General features: G+C 39.3%; 1 protein-coding gene across 1 annotated transcript in view; it reads left to right on the forward strand.

The window, feature by feature from the left end:
- The first annotated feature begins 10,675 nt into the window (after positions 1-10,675).
- ddb1 (damage-specific DNA binding protein 1) overlaps positions 10,676-16,921 on the forward strand; it is an 88,176-nt gene continuing 81,930 nt past the window's right edge. The window contains exon 1 of the mRNA XM_061887628.1: positions 10,676-10,860. Within this exon, the coding sequence (XP_061743612.1) occupies positions 10,800-10,860 (61 nt within the window). The 5' untranslated portion in view covers positions 10,676-10,799. The remainder of the gene's footprint in view (positions 10,861-16,921) is intronic.

Genomic DNA, 16,921 nt, shown 5'->3' on the forward strand with positions numbered 1-16,921 from the left:
AATTCTACAACACAAATACAACATTAAAAACAACATGCTTTTTGACGGCGCTTATTCAATGTCAGGTTGTCACGTTGATAATCAACGTTGTCTCAATTTACAAATACGACTATTTTGCACGTCAGTTTTCAAGGACATGTATGTAGAATCAACGTTGTATCAATGGCTTGCGCCTGCTGAGTAAGCGTGTACTAGAGATGCGCGGTTTGCGGTCTCATTCGCGGAGTCCGCGGATAAACCGCGGGTCGGGCGGTTGACATGACGAAAAAATAGATTTTAATTAGATTCGGGCGGGTGGCGGTTGAACCATCCGGAAATATTTGATATGCATGGTTCTGTGATCGGTATCCTTTGCCATTCAAAGTGCCATTTAAGACCCGTGTCATAAAGCGAAGAAGAAAATAAGAGACGCTATTATTCTACTGAATGACTGCCGGTAGTCACCCAGATAATAAGTATTAGGGCGTGCTATGAAGCCATTGGCTTTGTCGCCTACTATAACATGTACGATCTGGACACTGGCCGAGAGTGGAGTCTGCTGTCTTGGTTGCTTTGTTGGGTCTGCTCCTGTCTCTGGCCATGCTCCCTCCACCCCAGCGGACGATGGCGTGGAACACCGCAGAGGCCACCACAGTGCATATGTTTCTTTTAGTTTTTATTCATAGCTGTATGTAAAAGTGTCTGGTTGTATCTGCTGCTTTAATGTCTTTAATGTCCTCTGTGTTCTTTGATGTTTGATGTTTCCCTCTTACACACATGGAAGAGGGCTGTGTACCATGGCTACGAGTTGTTGTTTTTTTTTCCCTTTGCCTCAGTCTCCATCCCTCTCCAGGGCCCAGGCTAAGACCGTTTTTTTTTTAATTTTATTTTAATCTTCTATTTTTTGTCCGGCAATATTCTTGAATGCTAAAACAAAGTAGATGCGGGAAATATCGCTCAAAGGAAGACATGAAACTGCTACAGGAAAATACCAAAAAAAGAAAAAAAGCCACCAAAATAGGAGTGCAAGACAAGAAAAAAAACACTACACACAGGAAAACAGCAAAAAATGGCATGATGTGGCGGTACACCTACTTTGAGACAAGAGCTATAGTGATGCATGCTTGCTTATGCTTTAAAGTCATAGCCAACAATTGCGACAACGACTTTTTACTGTCAACTGAATTTAGTTTTTTTAATGATTTCTGCTGGTAGTGTGCCTCCGCATTTTTTTAACGCAAAAAATGTGCCTTGGCTCAAAAAAGATTGAAAAACACTGCCCTAATGGATAAATATAAATGATTAAAACACAAACCCAATTAAATTCTAATACATTTTCAGAATACATTCCTCAAATACAGTAATGTCGGGAAATGTACATTTTTAATCTTATAACTGCTACAATATTTGATAGATATGTATAGATATTTGAGTAACTTAACAATTTATTAACGAGCCAGCAATTTGAACGGCTCTTTGACAGGAAGGGTTTTTCAATATCCTTGAATGAGCCATAAATACCATCTCTAATAGGTATTTGCCCATAAGAATGCATCAAAATATTGTAGGGTCAGTGATATATTTGGAAAAAAAAGTTGTTCTTTGGGCTTAACTAAACTATATAGTGAGTAGTTCCAGTAGAGTTTAAACATGCAGTGGTACGACCTCCACTTAAAAAACCAAGCCTCGACCCCTCCCTCCTCTCTAACCTTAGACCTATCTCTAATCTTCCATACATTTCCAAAATATTAGAAATGGTTGTCTACAGTCAGTTGTTGCCCTTCTTAGAGGATAATGGTATCACTGAGCTGTTCCAGTCCGGTTCTAAAGCCCTCCACAGCACAGAGTCCGCGCTTCTAAAAGTTTTTAACGATATCCTCCTGTCAACTGCTTCTGGCAAATATGTTGTCCTGGTGCTTTTAGATCTGTCTGCTGCGTTCGACACCGTCGACCACGCTACCTTAATCACTCGTCTGGAGAACTGTGTGGGTATTAGGGCGCCGCCCTCAACTGGTTCAGGTCATACCTAACCGACAGGAGTTTTTGTGTAAAAATAGACAGTTGTATGTCTTCCACAGCTCCTTTACCACATGGGGTCCCCCAGGGCTCAATCCTTGCCCCAATCTTATTTGCGCTTTACCTTCTCCCCCTTGGTTCTATTTTTTAGGAAGTTCGGCATTGCATTTCATTTTTATGCCGATGATTGCCAGATCTATTTTCCCATAGCAGAAAATAACACAGTTCAACGTCTCATTGACTGCCTGCACGACATCAAAGCCTGGCTTTCAGCTAACTTCCTGAGCCTAAATGAGGACAAAACAGAAGTTATATTGTTCGATCCAAGTCGCTCTCCCTCCCCCGACGTTGACCTCGGCACTCTGACCCCGTATCTCAGCGACTGTGTCACAAACCTGGGGGTAAAGTTCGACTCAGATTTTAAATTCGAAAAACAAATCAGCAGCGTCGTTCAAAAAAGCTTTTATTAATCACGCCAAATAGCGAAAGTGAAACTGCTTCTATCAGGACATGATTTCGGGAAATTAATCCATGCCTTTATCTCGAATCGTTTAGACTACTGCAATGCCCTGTATGTAGGCATTAGCCAGGCCTCCCTCGCCCGACTGCAGTTCGTGCAGAACTCTGCTGCTCGTCTGCTAACACAGACCCGCAGACGTGAGCACATAGCCCCTATATTAGCGTCCCTTCACTGGCTCCTTGTGACTTACCGAAACAACTTTAAACTCCTTCTATTATGTTTTAAATGTCTAAACAACATTGCGCCAACATATCTCTCCGACCTCATTCAGCCTTACTGCCCCACCCGATCCCTAAGATCAGCCGATCAGCTGCTTCTGACGGTCCCTGACACAAGGCTGAAGCTTAGAGGTGACAGAGCTTTCGCCGCTGCTTCTCCCAAGCTCTGGAACGACCTACCTCTGAGTGTTAGACAAGCCTCCTCTTTTCCTGTTTTTAAATCTCTCTTAAAAACATACTTTTATTCCATGGCTTTTAACACTGAGTGATATCCATCCTGCAATGGCGCCCCATTATACACCTGCTGTGAACCTGTTTTTATGTTTTATTTATTTTATTTAGTTATTTTTTATCGTGTTTTGTTCGTGTTGTGTTTGCTCGGTTCTCGTATTATCTTTCAACCTGTCCATTGTACAGCACTTTGGCTACCCCTGTGGTAAAATTTAAATGTGCTTTCTCAATCAATCAATCAATGTTTACTTATATAGCCCTAAATCACTAGTGTCTCAAAGGGCTGCACAAACCACAACACAAACCACTACGACATCCTCGGTAGGCCCACATGAGGGCAAGGAAAACTCACACCCAGTGGGACGTCGGTGACAATGATGACCATGAGAACCTTGGAGAGGAGGAAAGCAATGGATGTCGAGCGGGTCTAACATGAAATAAAGTTGATTTGATTTTATTTTATTTGAAGATAATTTTCAAGTTAAAATCCAGTAAAGTTTGACAAAAGTTTACTTTTATTATTTTAAAGGACCACGGTGACGCTGCACTGCATTATTATACGTTTTTTGCTCTTTGTAGACCAGGGGTCACCAACGCGGTGCCCGCGGGCACCAGGTAGCCCGTAAGGACCAGATGAGTAGCCCGCTGGCCTGTTCTAAAAAATAGCTTAAATAGCAGCACTTACCAGTGAGCTGCCTCTATTTTTTAAATTGTATTTATTTGCTAGCAAGCTGGTCTCGTTTTGCTCGACATTTTTATTTCTAAGAGAGACAAAACTCAAATAGAATTTGAAAATCCAAGAAAATATTTTAAAGACTTGATCTTTACTTGTTTTAATAAATGCATTTATTTTTTTACTTTGCTTCTTATAACTTTCAGAAAGACAATTTTAGAGAAAAAATACAACCTTAAAAATGATTTTAGGATTTTTAAACACATATATACCATTTTACCTTTTTAATTCCTTCCTCTTCTTTCCTGACAATTTAAATCAATGTTCAAGTTTTTTTTTTTTGTAAAGAATTATAAATACATTTTAATTTAATTCTTCATTTTAGCTTCAGTTTTTTTGGACGAAGAATATTTGTGTAATATTTCTTCAAACTTATTATGATTAAAGTTCCCAAAAATATTTCTGGCAAATCTAGAAAATCTGTAGAATCAAATTTAAATGTTATTTCAAAGTGGATTTTAATCTATTTAAAACATGTCATCAAAATTCGAAAATTATTCTTAATCAAGAAAAATTTCTAATGATGTTCCATAAACTGCGATGAGGTGGCGATTTGTCCAGGGTGTACCCCGCCTTCCGCCCGATTGTAGCTGAGATAGGCGCCAGTGCCCCCCGCGACCCCGAAAGGGAATAAGCGGTAGAAAATGGATGGATGGATGGATGTTCCATAAATTCTTAAATTTTTTCAAAAAGATTCGAATTAGCTAGTTTTTCTCTTTTTTTCGGTTGAATTTTGAATTTTAAAGAGTCGAATATGAAGATAAACTATGTTTCAAAATTTTATTTGAATTTTTTTGTGTGTTTTTCCTCTTTTAAACCGCTCAATTAAGTGTTTTTTCATCATTTATTCTCTACAAAAAACCTTCAGTAAAAGGAAAAAAAATGTACGACAGAATGCCAGACAGAAATACCCATATATATATATATATATATATATATATATATATATATATATATACATATATACATACATATATATATATATATATACATATATATATATATATATATATATATATACATATATACATATATATATATATATATACATATATACACATATATATATATATATACATATATACACATATATATATATATATATATATATATATATATATATATATATATATATATATATATATATATATATATATATATATATATATATATATATATATATATATATATATATATATATATATATATATATATAGGGGCTTCACGGTGGAAGAGGGGTTAGTGCGTCTGCCTCACAATACGAAGTTCCTGCAGTCCTGGGTTCAAATCCAGGCTCGGGATCTTTCTGTGTGGAGTTTGCATGTTCTCCCCGTGAATGCGTGGGTTCCCTCCGGGTACTCCGGCTTCCTCCCCCTTCCAAAGACATGCACCTGGGGATAGGTTGATTGGCAACACTAAATTGGCCCTAGTGTGTGAATGTCGTTTGTCTATCTGTGTTGGCCCTGCGATGTGGTGGCGACTTGTCCAGGGTGTACCCCGCCTTCCGCCCGATTGTAGCTGAGATAGAAAATGGATGGATGGATGGATATATATATATATATATATATATTAAAGGTAAATTGAGCAAATTGGCTATTTCTGGCAATGTATTTAAGTGTGTATCAAACTGGTAGCCCTTCGCATTAATCAGTACCCAAGAAGTAGCTCTTGGTTTCAAAAAGGTTGGTGACCCTTGGTAGACGGTCTCTACACCGTTGCCCATAGCAACCCATGTTTTCAAGCCAAGCCAGCTTGAATGCGTTTTTTCGAGTCAAAAACAAAGTTACAGTTTACCTTCCGTTAGTACAGGTTAACAAACAAGGGTCTTATTTACGATTGATGATGTAGTTTTTGCGCGTTATTGATGTCAAAAGCGCGTATCTGTTGCATTCTTACCAACTGTGCCGCAATATGTGACGTCTGTCTTATTACTAATCGAAAATAATTCATGTTATTAATCATTCAGTTAAGCAGCAAAGCGCCCAAAAGTACCTGAAAGTAGTCTTTTAAGGGAACTTGTCGGTAAAATCCACCTGGTTCCCTCACACTTTCGTATCGTCATGGTGACGCCGTGACGTCATAAAAAACTGCTACCGTAAAGCGAGAAACTTTGCTGTCAATAGTTGGGAATAATAAATTTAAGCACATAGGCAAGTAAAGCAATAATGCGATTTAAAATCAGATTATTGTATATGTTTTGTTTCAAAAATGGTATGGAAGAAGATGATGCGCCACATAAGACAAGCATTTAATGCAAAAAGGCAACTTTTATTGTTTGTTTCAGTCTGATCAGCATCATAGATGAAAGCAATCCATGAGTCAAAGGCTCCAACCCCTTTTGACCAAGTGCAGGATTATATTATATGCAATGGATGAAAGGAATAATTATTATATAATATTTACAACATTTCATTTGAATTATGCAAGAATACCTTTGCAAAGCAAGTGCACAATTAAAAGACAAATCACTGCGTATCGGGCAGTCGCGCAGTAAATTGTTCACATTTATTTGTATAATATTCATAACCTTATTATCACGTTGGAAATACAATTTCTAAAGACAGCTTTTCAAAGTTGTATTCTATTTGAAGGGTGCCATGTGAGGTTTTCAAGTAGGGGCCGTACATTGAAAATATCCATCCATCCATTTTCTACCGCTTATTCCCTTTCGGGGTCGCGGGGGGCGCTGGCGCCTATCTCAGCTACAATCGGGCGGAAGGCGGGGTACACCCTGGACAAGTCGCCACCTCATCACAAAAATAAATATTTGAAAATAAAAAAATATATCCATCCATCCATTTTCTAACGCTTGTCTCTTTCGGGGTCGCGGAGGGTGATGGAACCTATCTCACACCCTGGACAAGTCTCCACCTCATCGCAGGGCCCAACACAGATAGACAAACAACATATATATATATATATATATATATATATATGTATATATATATATATATATATATATATATATATATATATATATATATATATACATATATATATATATATATATATATATATACACACATATATATATATATGTATATACATGTATATATATGTATATATATATATATATATATATATATATATATATATATATATAAGCGGTATGTAGAAAATGGATGTGTGCGTGTGTCTGTGTTTGTGTCTGTGTATGCGTGCGTGTGTAGTAAAATTCTGGAAACTATATATATACGTAAACAAATGTATACATGTACATACACACACACTATATATATATATATATATATATATATATATATATATATATATATATATCCATATTTGTACACTACACACACACATATTTATATGTGTATATATGTTCATATATATACATTTGTGTGTGTTTGTGTGTGTGTGTGTGTGTGTGTGTGTGTGTGTGTGTGTGTGTGTGTGTGTGTGTGTGTGTGTGTGTGAGAGGGAGTGTGTGCGTGTGTGTGTGTGTGTGTTTATGTATGTGTGCATGTGTGGTAAAATTCTGGCAACTGAGCTGAGAGGTTGTTTTTTTTTTAACAAACTGTGGTACTGTTTTTTTCCATTTACAGTAATATGCTGCGAAAAACACCATATATTTTATTGTAAAATTATTGTGTTTGTTTTTCTTACTTTTTTTTTTTAAAGTAAAAAAAAAACAAACTGTCAGCTCAGTCACAATAATTTTACTATAACATCTATGGTGTTTTATATATATATATATATATATATATATATATATATATATATATATATATATATATATCCATCCATTTTCTACAGCTTATTCCCTTTTGGGGTTGCGGGGGGCGCTGGCGCCTATATCAGCTACAGTCGGGCGGAAGGTGGGGTAAACCCTGGACAAGTCGCCACCTCATCGCAGGGCTATATATATATATATATATATATATATATATATATATATATAATATATATATATATATATATATATATAAATCAATCAATCAATGTTTATTTATATAGCCCTAAATCATAAGTGTCTCAAAGGGCTGTACAAACCAGAACGATATCCTCAGTAGAGCCCACATAAGGGCAAGGAAAAACTCACACCCAATGGGACGTCGGTGACAGTGACAATGACGACTATGAGAAACCTTGGAGAGGACCGCAAAAGTGGGCAACCCCGGCCCCAGAGGACAGAGAGCAATGGATGTCGAGCGGGTCTAACATGATATTGTGAAAGTCCAATAGAGGTGAGAGTCTAGTCCAGTGGTTCTTAACCAGGGTTCGATCGAACCCCAGGGGTTTGGTGAGTCGGCCTCAGGGGTTCAGTGGAGCCTCCACTCAAGCCACACCCGACTCATCGTGTACATAAATCTTAGGGATACGGCAACAGCGGAACCCAAACTGATTTGCAGGTTTGTAATTTGTGAGGAATTCATGCACTGTATTGGTTTTGTTCTTTGAACGAGGTTATGTTCACCTGTAAAAGATCACATAACTTTGTCTTGAATTTGAAAAACATTTTATTTTTCACTAAAGAAGGGTTCGCTGGATGCGCATATGAAACTGGTGGGGTTCAGTACCTCCAACAAGGTTAAGAACCACTGTTCTAGTCCAACGTGGATCCAATATAGTAGTTTCTCTGCTTGCATCACACCCAATGGATGTCCCAGCCCCGGGAGCCACAGTGATTGGTTCAGCTGTCAAGTGTTATTCTTATCCAACTGGCGGGCTGCACTACCTTTCAACGTTCATATTCAGGTGGGGCCCACAAAATATTGTCGCAAGTTTGAAAGTCACGCATTAGCACAATATGCAATAACTTGCTTCAAAAATATTTGGCTTCATGCAGACTCAAAGCCTTTGTCTACATTAAAGTGAAGAAATAATGGATCAGTGTTTCTACTGAATTACAACCCTAATGTACCGTAGAATAACAATAATAATAATGCAAGTAACCGTTAAACAACTTGTGTTTGTCATTACTGTAGAAATGTTTCCATTGTACTGTAATTGAAAGGTAAATACCTTTGTTATCCCAAATAAAAAATAAAATAAAATGGATACTTTTTTTTTAATGTAAACATAAATTTAACTTAAATATTGATGAGGTCAGCTATGCAGTGTTGATGATCTAAACTTAATTTCGTTCTTCTTGAAATGAATGTCATTAAATGTAATTGTACTGAGGTCGGATGTTTTCTTTTTGGTTGTTGAAATCATGTGATCACGGCATTCTCGCTCCTTGATCCGTGTTGATGGGCTCATATTGCCCATCCAACACTTGGTCATCATATCGGATTTCCTTGAATTGCCGCCGGGTATAAAGTATGCGCCTGCCTAGAATTACTGCCGGGTCAAACTCGTTTCGCAAAATAATTAGCGCATGCTTAGCATTACCGCCGGCTCAGGATTAACGCCGGGTCAAATTCCTTTCGCAAAATATTATTTTTATTCGCGCATGTCTAGAATTTCCGCCGGTTATATATATATATATAACACCTTGAATTACTCGCTTCCCAAAATCATTAGGGCATGCTTAGTATTACCGCCTGGTTAAACTCATGATGTCATCATTTTCAAAATGGAGGAGGCTGGAGTTTGCATGTTCTCCCCGTGAATACGTGGGTTCCCTCCGGGTACTCCGGCTTCCTCCCACCTCCAAAGACATGCACCTGGGGATAGGTTGATTGGCAACACTAAATTGGCCCTAGTGTGTGAATGTGAGTGTGAATGTTGTCTGTCTATCCGTGTTGGCCCTGCGATGAGGTGGCGACTTGTCCAGGGTGTACCCCGCCTTCCGCCCGATTGTAGCTGAGATAGGCGCCAGCGCCCCCCGCGACACCAAAAAAAGGGAATAAGCGGTAGAAAATGGATGGCTGGATATATATATAAAACACCTTGAATTACTGCCGGGTCAAACTCGCTTCCCAAAATGATTAGCGCATGCTTGGTATTACCGCCTGGTCAGACTCGTGATGTGACGAGTGACCCTTCCCCTGTCATCATTTTCAAAATGGAGGAGGCAGATTTCAATACCGGTAATTTGAAATCGCATAAAGGGAAGAAGATTAAGAGCTTTTCAGTAGGATTTGAGGTCCAAACTTACATCACACTCAAATTTTTACTTCATACCTTTGGTAAGTGCCGGAGTGAGAAGAGGTTTTAAAATAATTAGCGCATGCATGCTTACTTTTACCGCATGCCTTTGGTAAGCGCGGCGGAAATTCAAGGAAATACGGTATACGTATTTTTTTTTTTTTACATTTGTACGTCAAACATTTTTCTTATAATCCAATGGATAGGAAATTGTGTTCAAAGCTGCCCTCTGTGGTCAAACATAACTGCTTTACACCTACTTTCTCTTTTAATCTACTTTGTATGTTTTTTTTAATATTTAAATATAAGAAAGAAGAGCAAACATTGTTTTAGAAAGACAATAATATATAATATGTATATAAATACAATTTATGATTTCATAATTATACATATAGGTTATATTAAAATGTATATATTACCACTTTATATGGAATTTAAATAAATTGTGTATATATATATATATATATATGTATATATATAAGTGTACAAATGTATATGTTTGATTTAAATGTTAAACTGTGTATATGAGACGTGTGCTACATATATGTTGCTTGTATATTGTTTTAAAAAAAAAGTAATATAAGTGAAGCATGTTTTAGATTTTATATATTTTGAACCTTCTTCTTGTTGTGATGGGGTAGGTTTATATAAGCGTTGCTTCAACCTACACCCTTTCGGCTCAATCATTGCTCAAATGAGTGTTTTTTTTTTATTTATTTTTTATTTATTTTCTTGTTGTTGTTCTTTGTTTTATGTGAAGATTGCCGAAATAAAATACATTGATTGATTGATTGATTGATAGATATTTTGTAATAATATTTTTACACTTTGGACACCCGTGTTCTATTTGGAAAGCGAGCTGTAAATGAAGCCACACTCCTCCGTGACGTTAGATGGCGCTCTAGCCCTTAGCTGCTGCTAGCTTGCCATGCTTCACGGACCCGCCGCGGCTCTGCTAACTGACTACTTCCGGTAGTTGTAGTTTCTAATGATTTTCTCACTTGTGCGCGAGATATAACACTATATTGGTGTTTATCTTCAACCGGGCTGAAAAGGGAAAAAAATGTCATACAACTACGTCGTCACCGCTCAGAAGCCCACGGCGGTCAACGCCTGCATCACGGGTAAATGACAGTTTCTCTGCTGTTTATTTGTACGTGGGAACGGAAAGCGACGCGAATGCTAGCCGAGCTCCCGCGCTGCAAGCCCGGAGCTCCACACGGGCCTGCAGGAGCCGCGAGCCCGGATTTTGTTAAGCTTCTTTCGGTTATTTCTCCAGTCTGTAAAGCCTCGCACGGAAAGTGCAATTTATTTGTGTATTTTGGTAGCGCACAAACGATCGGACGATGATGCATTGAACTGTGTGCAATAACAACGTACAGGATGCACTAAACAGCCATAATGCGTCTCAGCTAGCTGTTTTTTTAAAAGTTCCTTGAAAGCAGGCTGTGTTTATATTTGATACATCATTGTAGTGCTTGGTTATTGTCACACCGCATGCACATTGGATTTAAACAGCAATCCTCTGCGTGTAGAAATGTACTTATAGGCCTACTGAAATGAGATTTTCTTATTTAAACGGGGATAGCAGGTCCATTTTATGTGTCATACTTGATCATTTCGCGATATTGCCATGTTTTTGCTGAAAGGATTTAGTAGAGAACATCGACGCTAAAATTTGCAACTTTTGGTCGCTAATAAAAAAGTCTTGCCTTTATTAGAAGATGTGCGCGTGACGTCACTGGTTGTAGTGCTCCTCACATTGTTTACAATGTGAGCCTCCAGCAGCAAGAGCAAATCGGACCGAGAAAGCGACAATGTCACCATTAATTTGAGCGAGGATGAAAGATTCATGGATGAGGAAATTTAAAAGTGACGGACTACAAAAAAAAAGTGATTGTATTGGGAGCGATTCAGATGTTTTTAGACACATTTACTAGGATAATTCTGGGAAATACCTTATCTTTCTATTGTGTTGCTAGTGTTTTAGGGAGTTAAATAGTACCTGATAGTCGGAGGGGTGTGTCCACGGGTGTCTTGACGCCAGTCTCTGAGGGAATTAGTCACGGCAGCTGCAGGACGACAGAAGCTCCACAATTTTCTCACCGAAAACTGACGGTCGACATGTAGTCGGGATCCATGTTCGCTTGACCGCTCTGATCCATAGTAAAGCTTCACCTCCGGGAATTTTAAACAAGGAAACTCCGTGTGTTTGTGCGGCTAAAGGCTAAAGCTTCCCACCTCCATCTTTCTACTTTGACTTCTCCATTATTAATTGTAACAAATTGCAAACGATTCAGCAACACAGATGTCCAGAATACTCTGTAATTGCGCGATGAAAAGAGACAACTTTTAGCCGCAAGTGGCGCTGCGCTAATATGTCTCCTCCAACCCGAGATGTCACGCGCACGCCTCATCATACGCGTCATCATTCCGCAACGTTTTCAACAAGAAACCCAGCGGGAAATTTGTCTATTTTGGTAGCGCACAAATGATCGGGCGATGCATTTAACTGTGTGCAATAACAACGTACAGGATGCACTAAACAACCATAATGCGTCTCAGCTAGCTGTTTTTTTTTTCAAAGTTCCTTGAAAGTAGGCTGTGTTTATATTTAATACATCATTGTAGTGCTTGGTTATTGTCACACCGTATGCACATTAGATCTATACAGCAATCCTCTGCGTGTAGAAAATTTACTTATAGGCCTACTGAAATGAGATTTTCTTATTTAAACGGGGATAGCAGGTCCATTCTATGTGTCATACTTGATCATTTCGCGATATTGCCATGTTTTTGCTGAAAGGATTTAGTAGAGAACATCGGCGATAAAGTTTGCAACTTTTGGTCGCTAATAAAAAAGCCTTGCCTTCATCGGAAGCTGTGCGCGTGACGTCACTGCTTGTAGTGCTCCTCACATTGTTGACAATGTGAGCCTCCAGCAGCAAGAGCAAATCGGACCGAGAAAGTGACAATTTCACCATTAATTTGAGCGAGGATGAAAGATTTGTGGATGAGGAAATTTAAAAGTGACGGTCTGTCTATCTGTGTTGGCCCTGCGATGAGGTGGCGACTTGTCCAGGGTGTACCCTGCCTTCCGCCCGATTGTAGCTGAGATAGGCGCCAGCGCCCCCCGCAACCCCAAAAGGGAATAAGCGGTAGAAAATGGATGGCTGGAAGGGACTACAAAAAAAAAAGGCGATTGCATTGAGAGCGATTCAGATGTTTTTAGACACATTTACTAGGATAATTCTGGGAAATACCTTATCTTTCTATTGTGTTGCTAGTGTTTTAGGGAATTAAATAGTACCTGATAGTCGGAGTGGTGTGTCCACGGGTGTCTTGACGCCAGTCTCTGAGGGAATTAGTCACGGCAGCTGCAGGACGACAGAAGCTCCACAATTTTCTCACCGAAAACTGACGGTCGACATGTAGTCGGGATCCATGTTCGCTCGACCGCTCTGATCCATAGTAAAGCTGCACCTCCGGGAATTTTAAACAAGGAAACTCCGTGTGTTTGTGTGGCTAAAGGCTAAAGCTTCCCACCTCCATCTTTCTACTTTGACTTCTCCATTATTAATTGTAACAAATTGCAAACGATTCAGCAACACAGATGTCCAGAATACTCTGTAATTGCGCGATGAAAAGAGACAACTTTTAGCCGCAAGTGGCGCTGCGCTAATATGTCTCCTCCAACCCGAGATGTCACGCGCACGCCTCATCATACGCGTCATCATTCCGCAACGTTTTCAACAAGAAACCCAGCGGGAAATTTGTCTATTTTGGTAGCGCACAAATGATCGGGCGATGCATTTAACTGTGTGCAATAACAACGTACAGGATGCACTAAACAACCATAATGCGTCTCAGCTAGCTGTTTTTTTTTCAAAGTTCCTTGAAAGTAGGCTGTGTTTATATTTAATACATCATTGTAGTGCTTGGTTATTGTCACACCGTATGCACATTAGATCTATACAGCAATCCTCTGCGTGTAGAAAATTTACTTATAGGCCTACTGAAATGAGATTTTCTTATTTAAACGGGGATAGCAGGTCCATTGTATGTGTCATACTTGATCATTTCGCGATATTGCCATATTTTTGCTGAAAGGATTTAGTAGAGAACATCGACGATAAAGTTTGCAACTTTTGGTCGCTAATAAAAAAGTCTTGCCTTTATCAGAAGATGTGCGGGTGACCTCACTGGTTGTAGTGCTCCTCACATCCTCACATTGGAGCTTCCAGCAACAAGAGCAAATCGTACCGAGAAAGCGACAATTTCACCATTAATTTGAGCGAGGATGAAAGATTTGTGGATGAGGAAATTTAAAAGTGACGGACTACGAAAAAAAAGAAAGGCGATTGCATTGGGAGCGATTCAAATGTTTTTAAACACATTTACTAGGATAATTCTGGGAAATCCCTTATCTTTCTATTGTGTTGCTAGTGTTTTAGTGAGTTAAATAGTACCTGATAGTCGGAGGGGTGTGTCCACGGGTGTCTTGACGCCAGTCTCTGAGGGAATTAGTCACGGCAGCTGCAGGACGACAGAAGCTCCACAATTTTCTCACCGAAAACTGACGGTCGACATGTAGTCGGGATCCATGTTCGCTTGACCGCTCTGATCCTCCAGCAGCAAGAGCAAATCGGACCAAGAAAGCGACAATTTCACCATTAATTTGAGCGAAGATGAAAGATTTGTAGATGAGGAAATTTAAAAGACACGGACTACAAAAAAAAAGAGAGATTGGGAGCGATTCAGATGTTTTTAAACACATTTACTAGGATAATTCTGGGAAATCCCTTATCTTTCTATTGTGTTGCTAGTGTTTTAGTGAGTTAAATAGTACCTGATAGTCGGAGGGGTGTGTCCACGGGTGTCTTGACGCCAGTCTCTGAGGGAATTAGTCACGGCAGCTGCAGCACAACAGAAGTTCCGCTGATCTCCAGTAAGAGGCGACCTATTTCCACAATTTTCTCACCGAAAACTGACGGTCGACATGTAGTCGGGATCCATGTTCGCTTGACCGCTCTGATCCATAGTAAAGCTTCACCTCCGGGAATTTTAAACAAGGAAACACCGTATGTTTGTGCGGCTAAAGGCTAAAGCTTCCCACCTCCATCTTTCAATTTTGACTTCTCCATTATTAATTGAACAAATTGCAAAAGATTCAGCAACACAGATGTCCAGAATACTGTGTAATTGTGCGATGAAAAGAGACGACTTTTAGCCGCAAGTGGTGCTGCGCTAATATGTCTCCTCCAACCCGAGATGTCACGCGCACGCGTCATCATACGCGTCATCATTCCGCAACGTTTTCAACATGAAACTCAGCGGGAAATTTGTCTATTTTGGTAGCGCACAAACGATCGGGCGATGCATTTAACTGTGTGCAATAACAACGTACAGGATGCACTAAACAGCCATAATGCGTCTCAGCTAGCTGTTTATTTTTAAAGTTCCTTGAAAGTAGGCTGTGTTTATATTTAATACATCATTGTAGTGCTTGGTTATTGTCACACCGCATGCACATTAGATCTATACAGCAATCCTCTGCGTGTAGAAATTGTGTGTGGACTTAGACAAATTTATAAGCCTACTGAAATGAGATTTTCTTATTTAAACGGGGATAGCAGGCCCATTCTATGTGTCATACTTGATCATTTCGCGATATTGCCATATTTTTGCTGAAAGGATTTAGTAGAGAACATCGACGATAAAGTTTGCAACTTTAGGTTGCTAATAAAAAAGCCTTGCCTTTATCGGAGGATGTGCGCGTGACGTCACTGGTTGTAGTGCTCCTCACATCCTCACATTGTTTACAATGTGAGCCTCCAGCAACAAGAGCAAATCGGACCGAGAAAGCGACAATTTCCCCATTAATTTGAGCGAGGATGAAAGATTCGTGGATGAGGAAATTTAAAAGTGACGGACTACAAAAAAAAAGGCAATTACATTGGGAGCGATTCAGATGTTTTTAAACACATTTACTATGATAATTCTGGGAAATCCCTTATCTTTCTATTGTGTTGCTAGTGTTTTAGTGAGTTAAATAGTACCTGATAGTCGGAGGGGTGTGTCCACGGGTGTCTTGACGCCAGTCTCTGAGGGAATTAGTCACGACAGCTGCAGGACGACAGAAGCTCCACAATTTTCTCACCGAAAACTGACGGTCGACATGTAGTCGTGATCCATGCTCGCTTGACCGCTCTGATCCATAGTAAAGCTTCACCTCCGGGAATTTTAAACAAGGAAGCACCGTGTGTTTGTGTGGCTAAAGGCTAAAGCTTCCCACCTCCATCTTTCAACTTTGACTTCTCCATTATTAATTGTAACAAATTGCAAAAGATTCAGCAACACAGATGTCCAGAATACTCTGTAATTGCGCGATGAAAAGAGACGACTTTTAGCCGCAAGTGGTGCTGCGCTAATATGTCCCCTCCAACCCGAGATGTCACGCGCACACGTCATCATTCCGCAACGTCTTCAACAAGAAACTCAGCGGGAAATTTGTCTATTTTGGTAGCGCACAAACGATCGGGCGATGCATTTAACTGTGTGCAATAACGACGTACAGGATGCACTAAACAGCCATAATGCGTCTCTGCTAGCTGTTTTTTTTAAAGTTCCTTGAAAGTAGGCTGTGTTTATATTTAATACATCATTGTAGTGCTTGGTTATTGTCACACCGTATGCACATTAGATTTATACAGCAATCCTCTGCGTGTAGAAAATTTACTTATAGGCCTACTGAAATTAGATTTTCTTGTTTAAACAGGGATAGCAGGTCCATTGTATGTGTCATACTTGATCATTTCGTGATATTGCCATATTTTTGCTTAAAGGATTTAGTAGAGTACATCGACAATAAAGTTTGCAACTTTTGGTCGCTAATAAAAAAGTCTTGCCTTTATCGGAAGATGTGCGCATGACGTCACTGGTTGTAGTGCTCCTCACATCTTCACATTGTTTACAATGTGAGCCTCCAGCAGCAAGAGCAAATCGGACCGAGAAAGCGACAATTTCCCCATTAATTTAAGCGAGGATGAAAGATTCGTGGATGAGGAAATTTAAAAGTGACGGACTACAAAAAAAAAAGGCAATTACTTTGGGAGCGATTCAGATGTTTTTAGACACATTTACTAGGATAATTCTTGGAAATCCCTTATCTTTCTATTGTGTTGC

The sequence above is a fragment of the Nerophis ophidion genome, linkage group LG25, assembly GCF_033978795.1.
Source record: "Nerophis ophidion isolate RoL-2023_Sa linkage group LG25, RoL_Noph_v1.0, whole genome shotgun sequence".
NCBI classification, from domain to species: domain Eukaryota; kingdom Metazoa; phylum Chordata; class Actinopteri; order Syngnathiformes; family Syngnathidae; genus Nerophis; species Nerophis ophidion.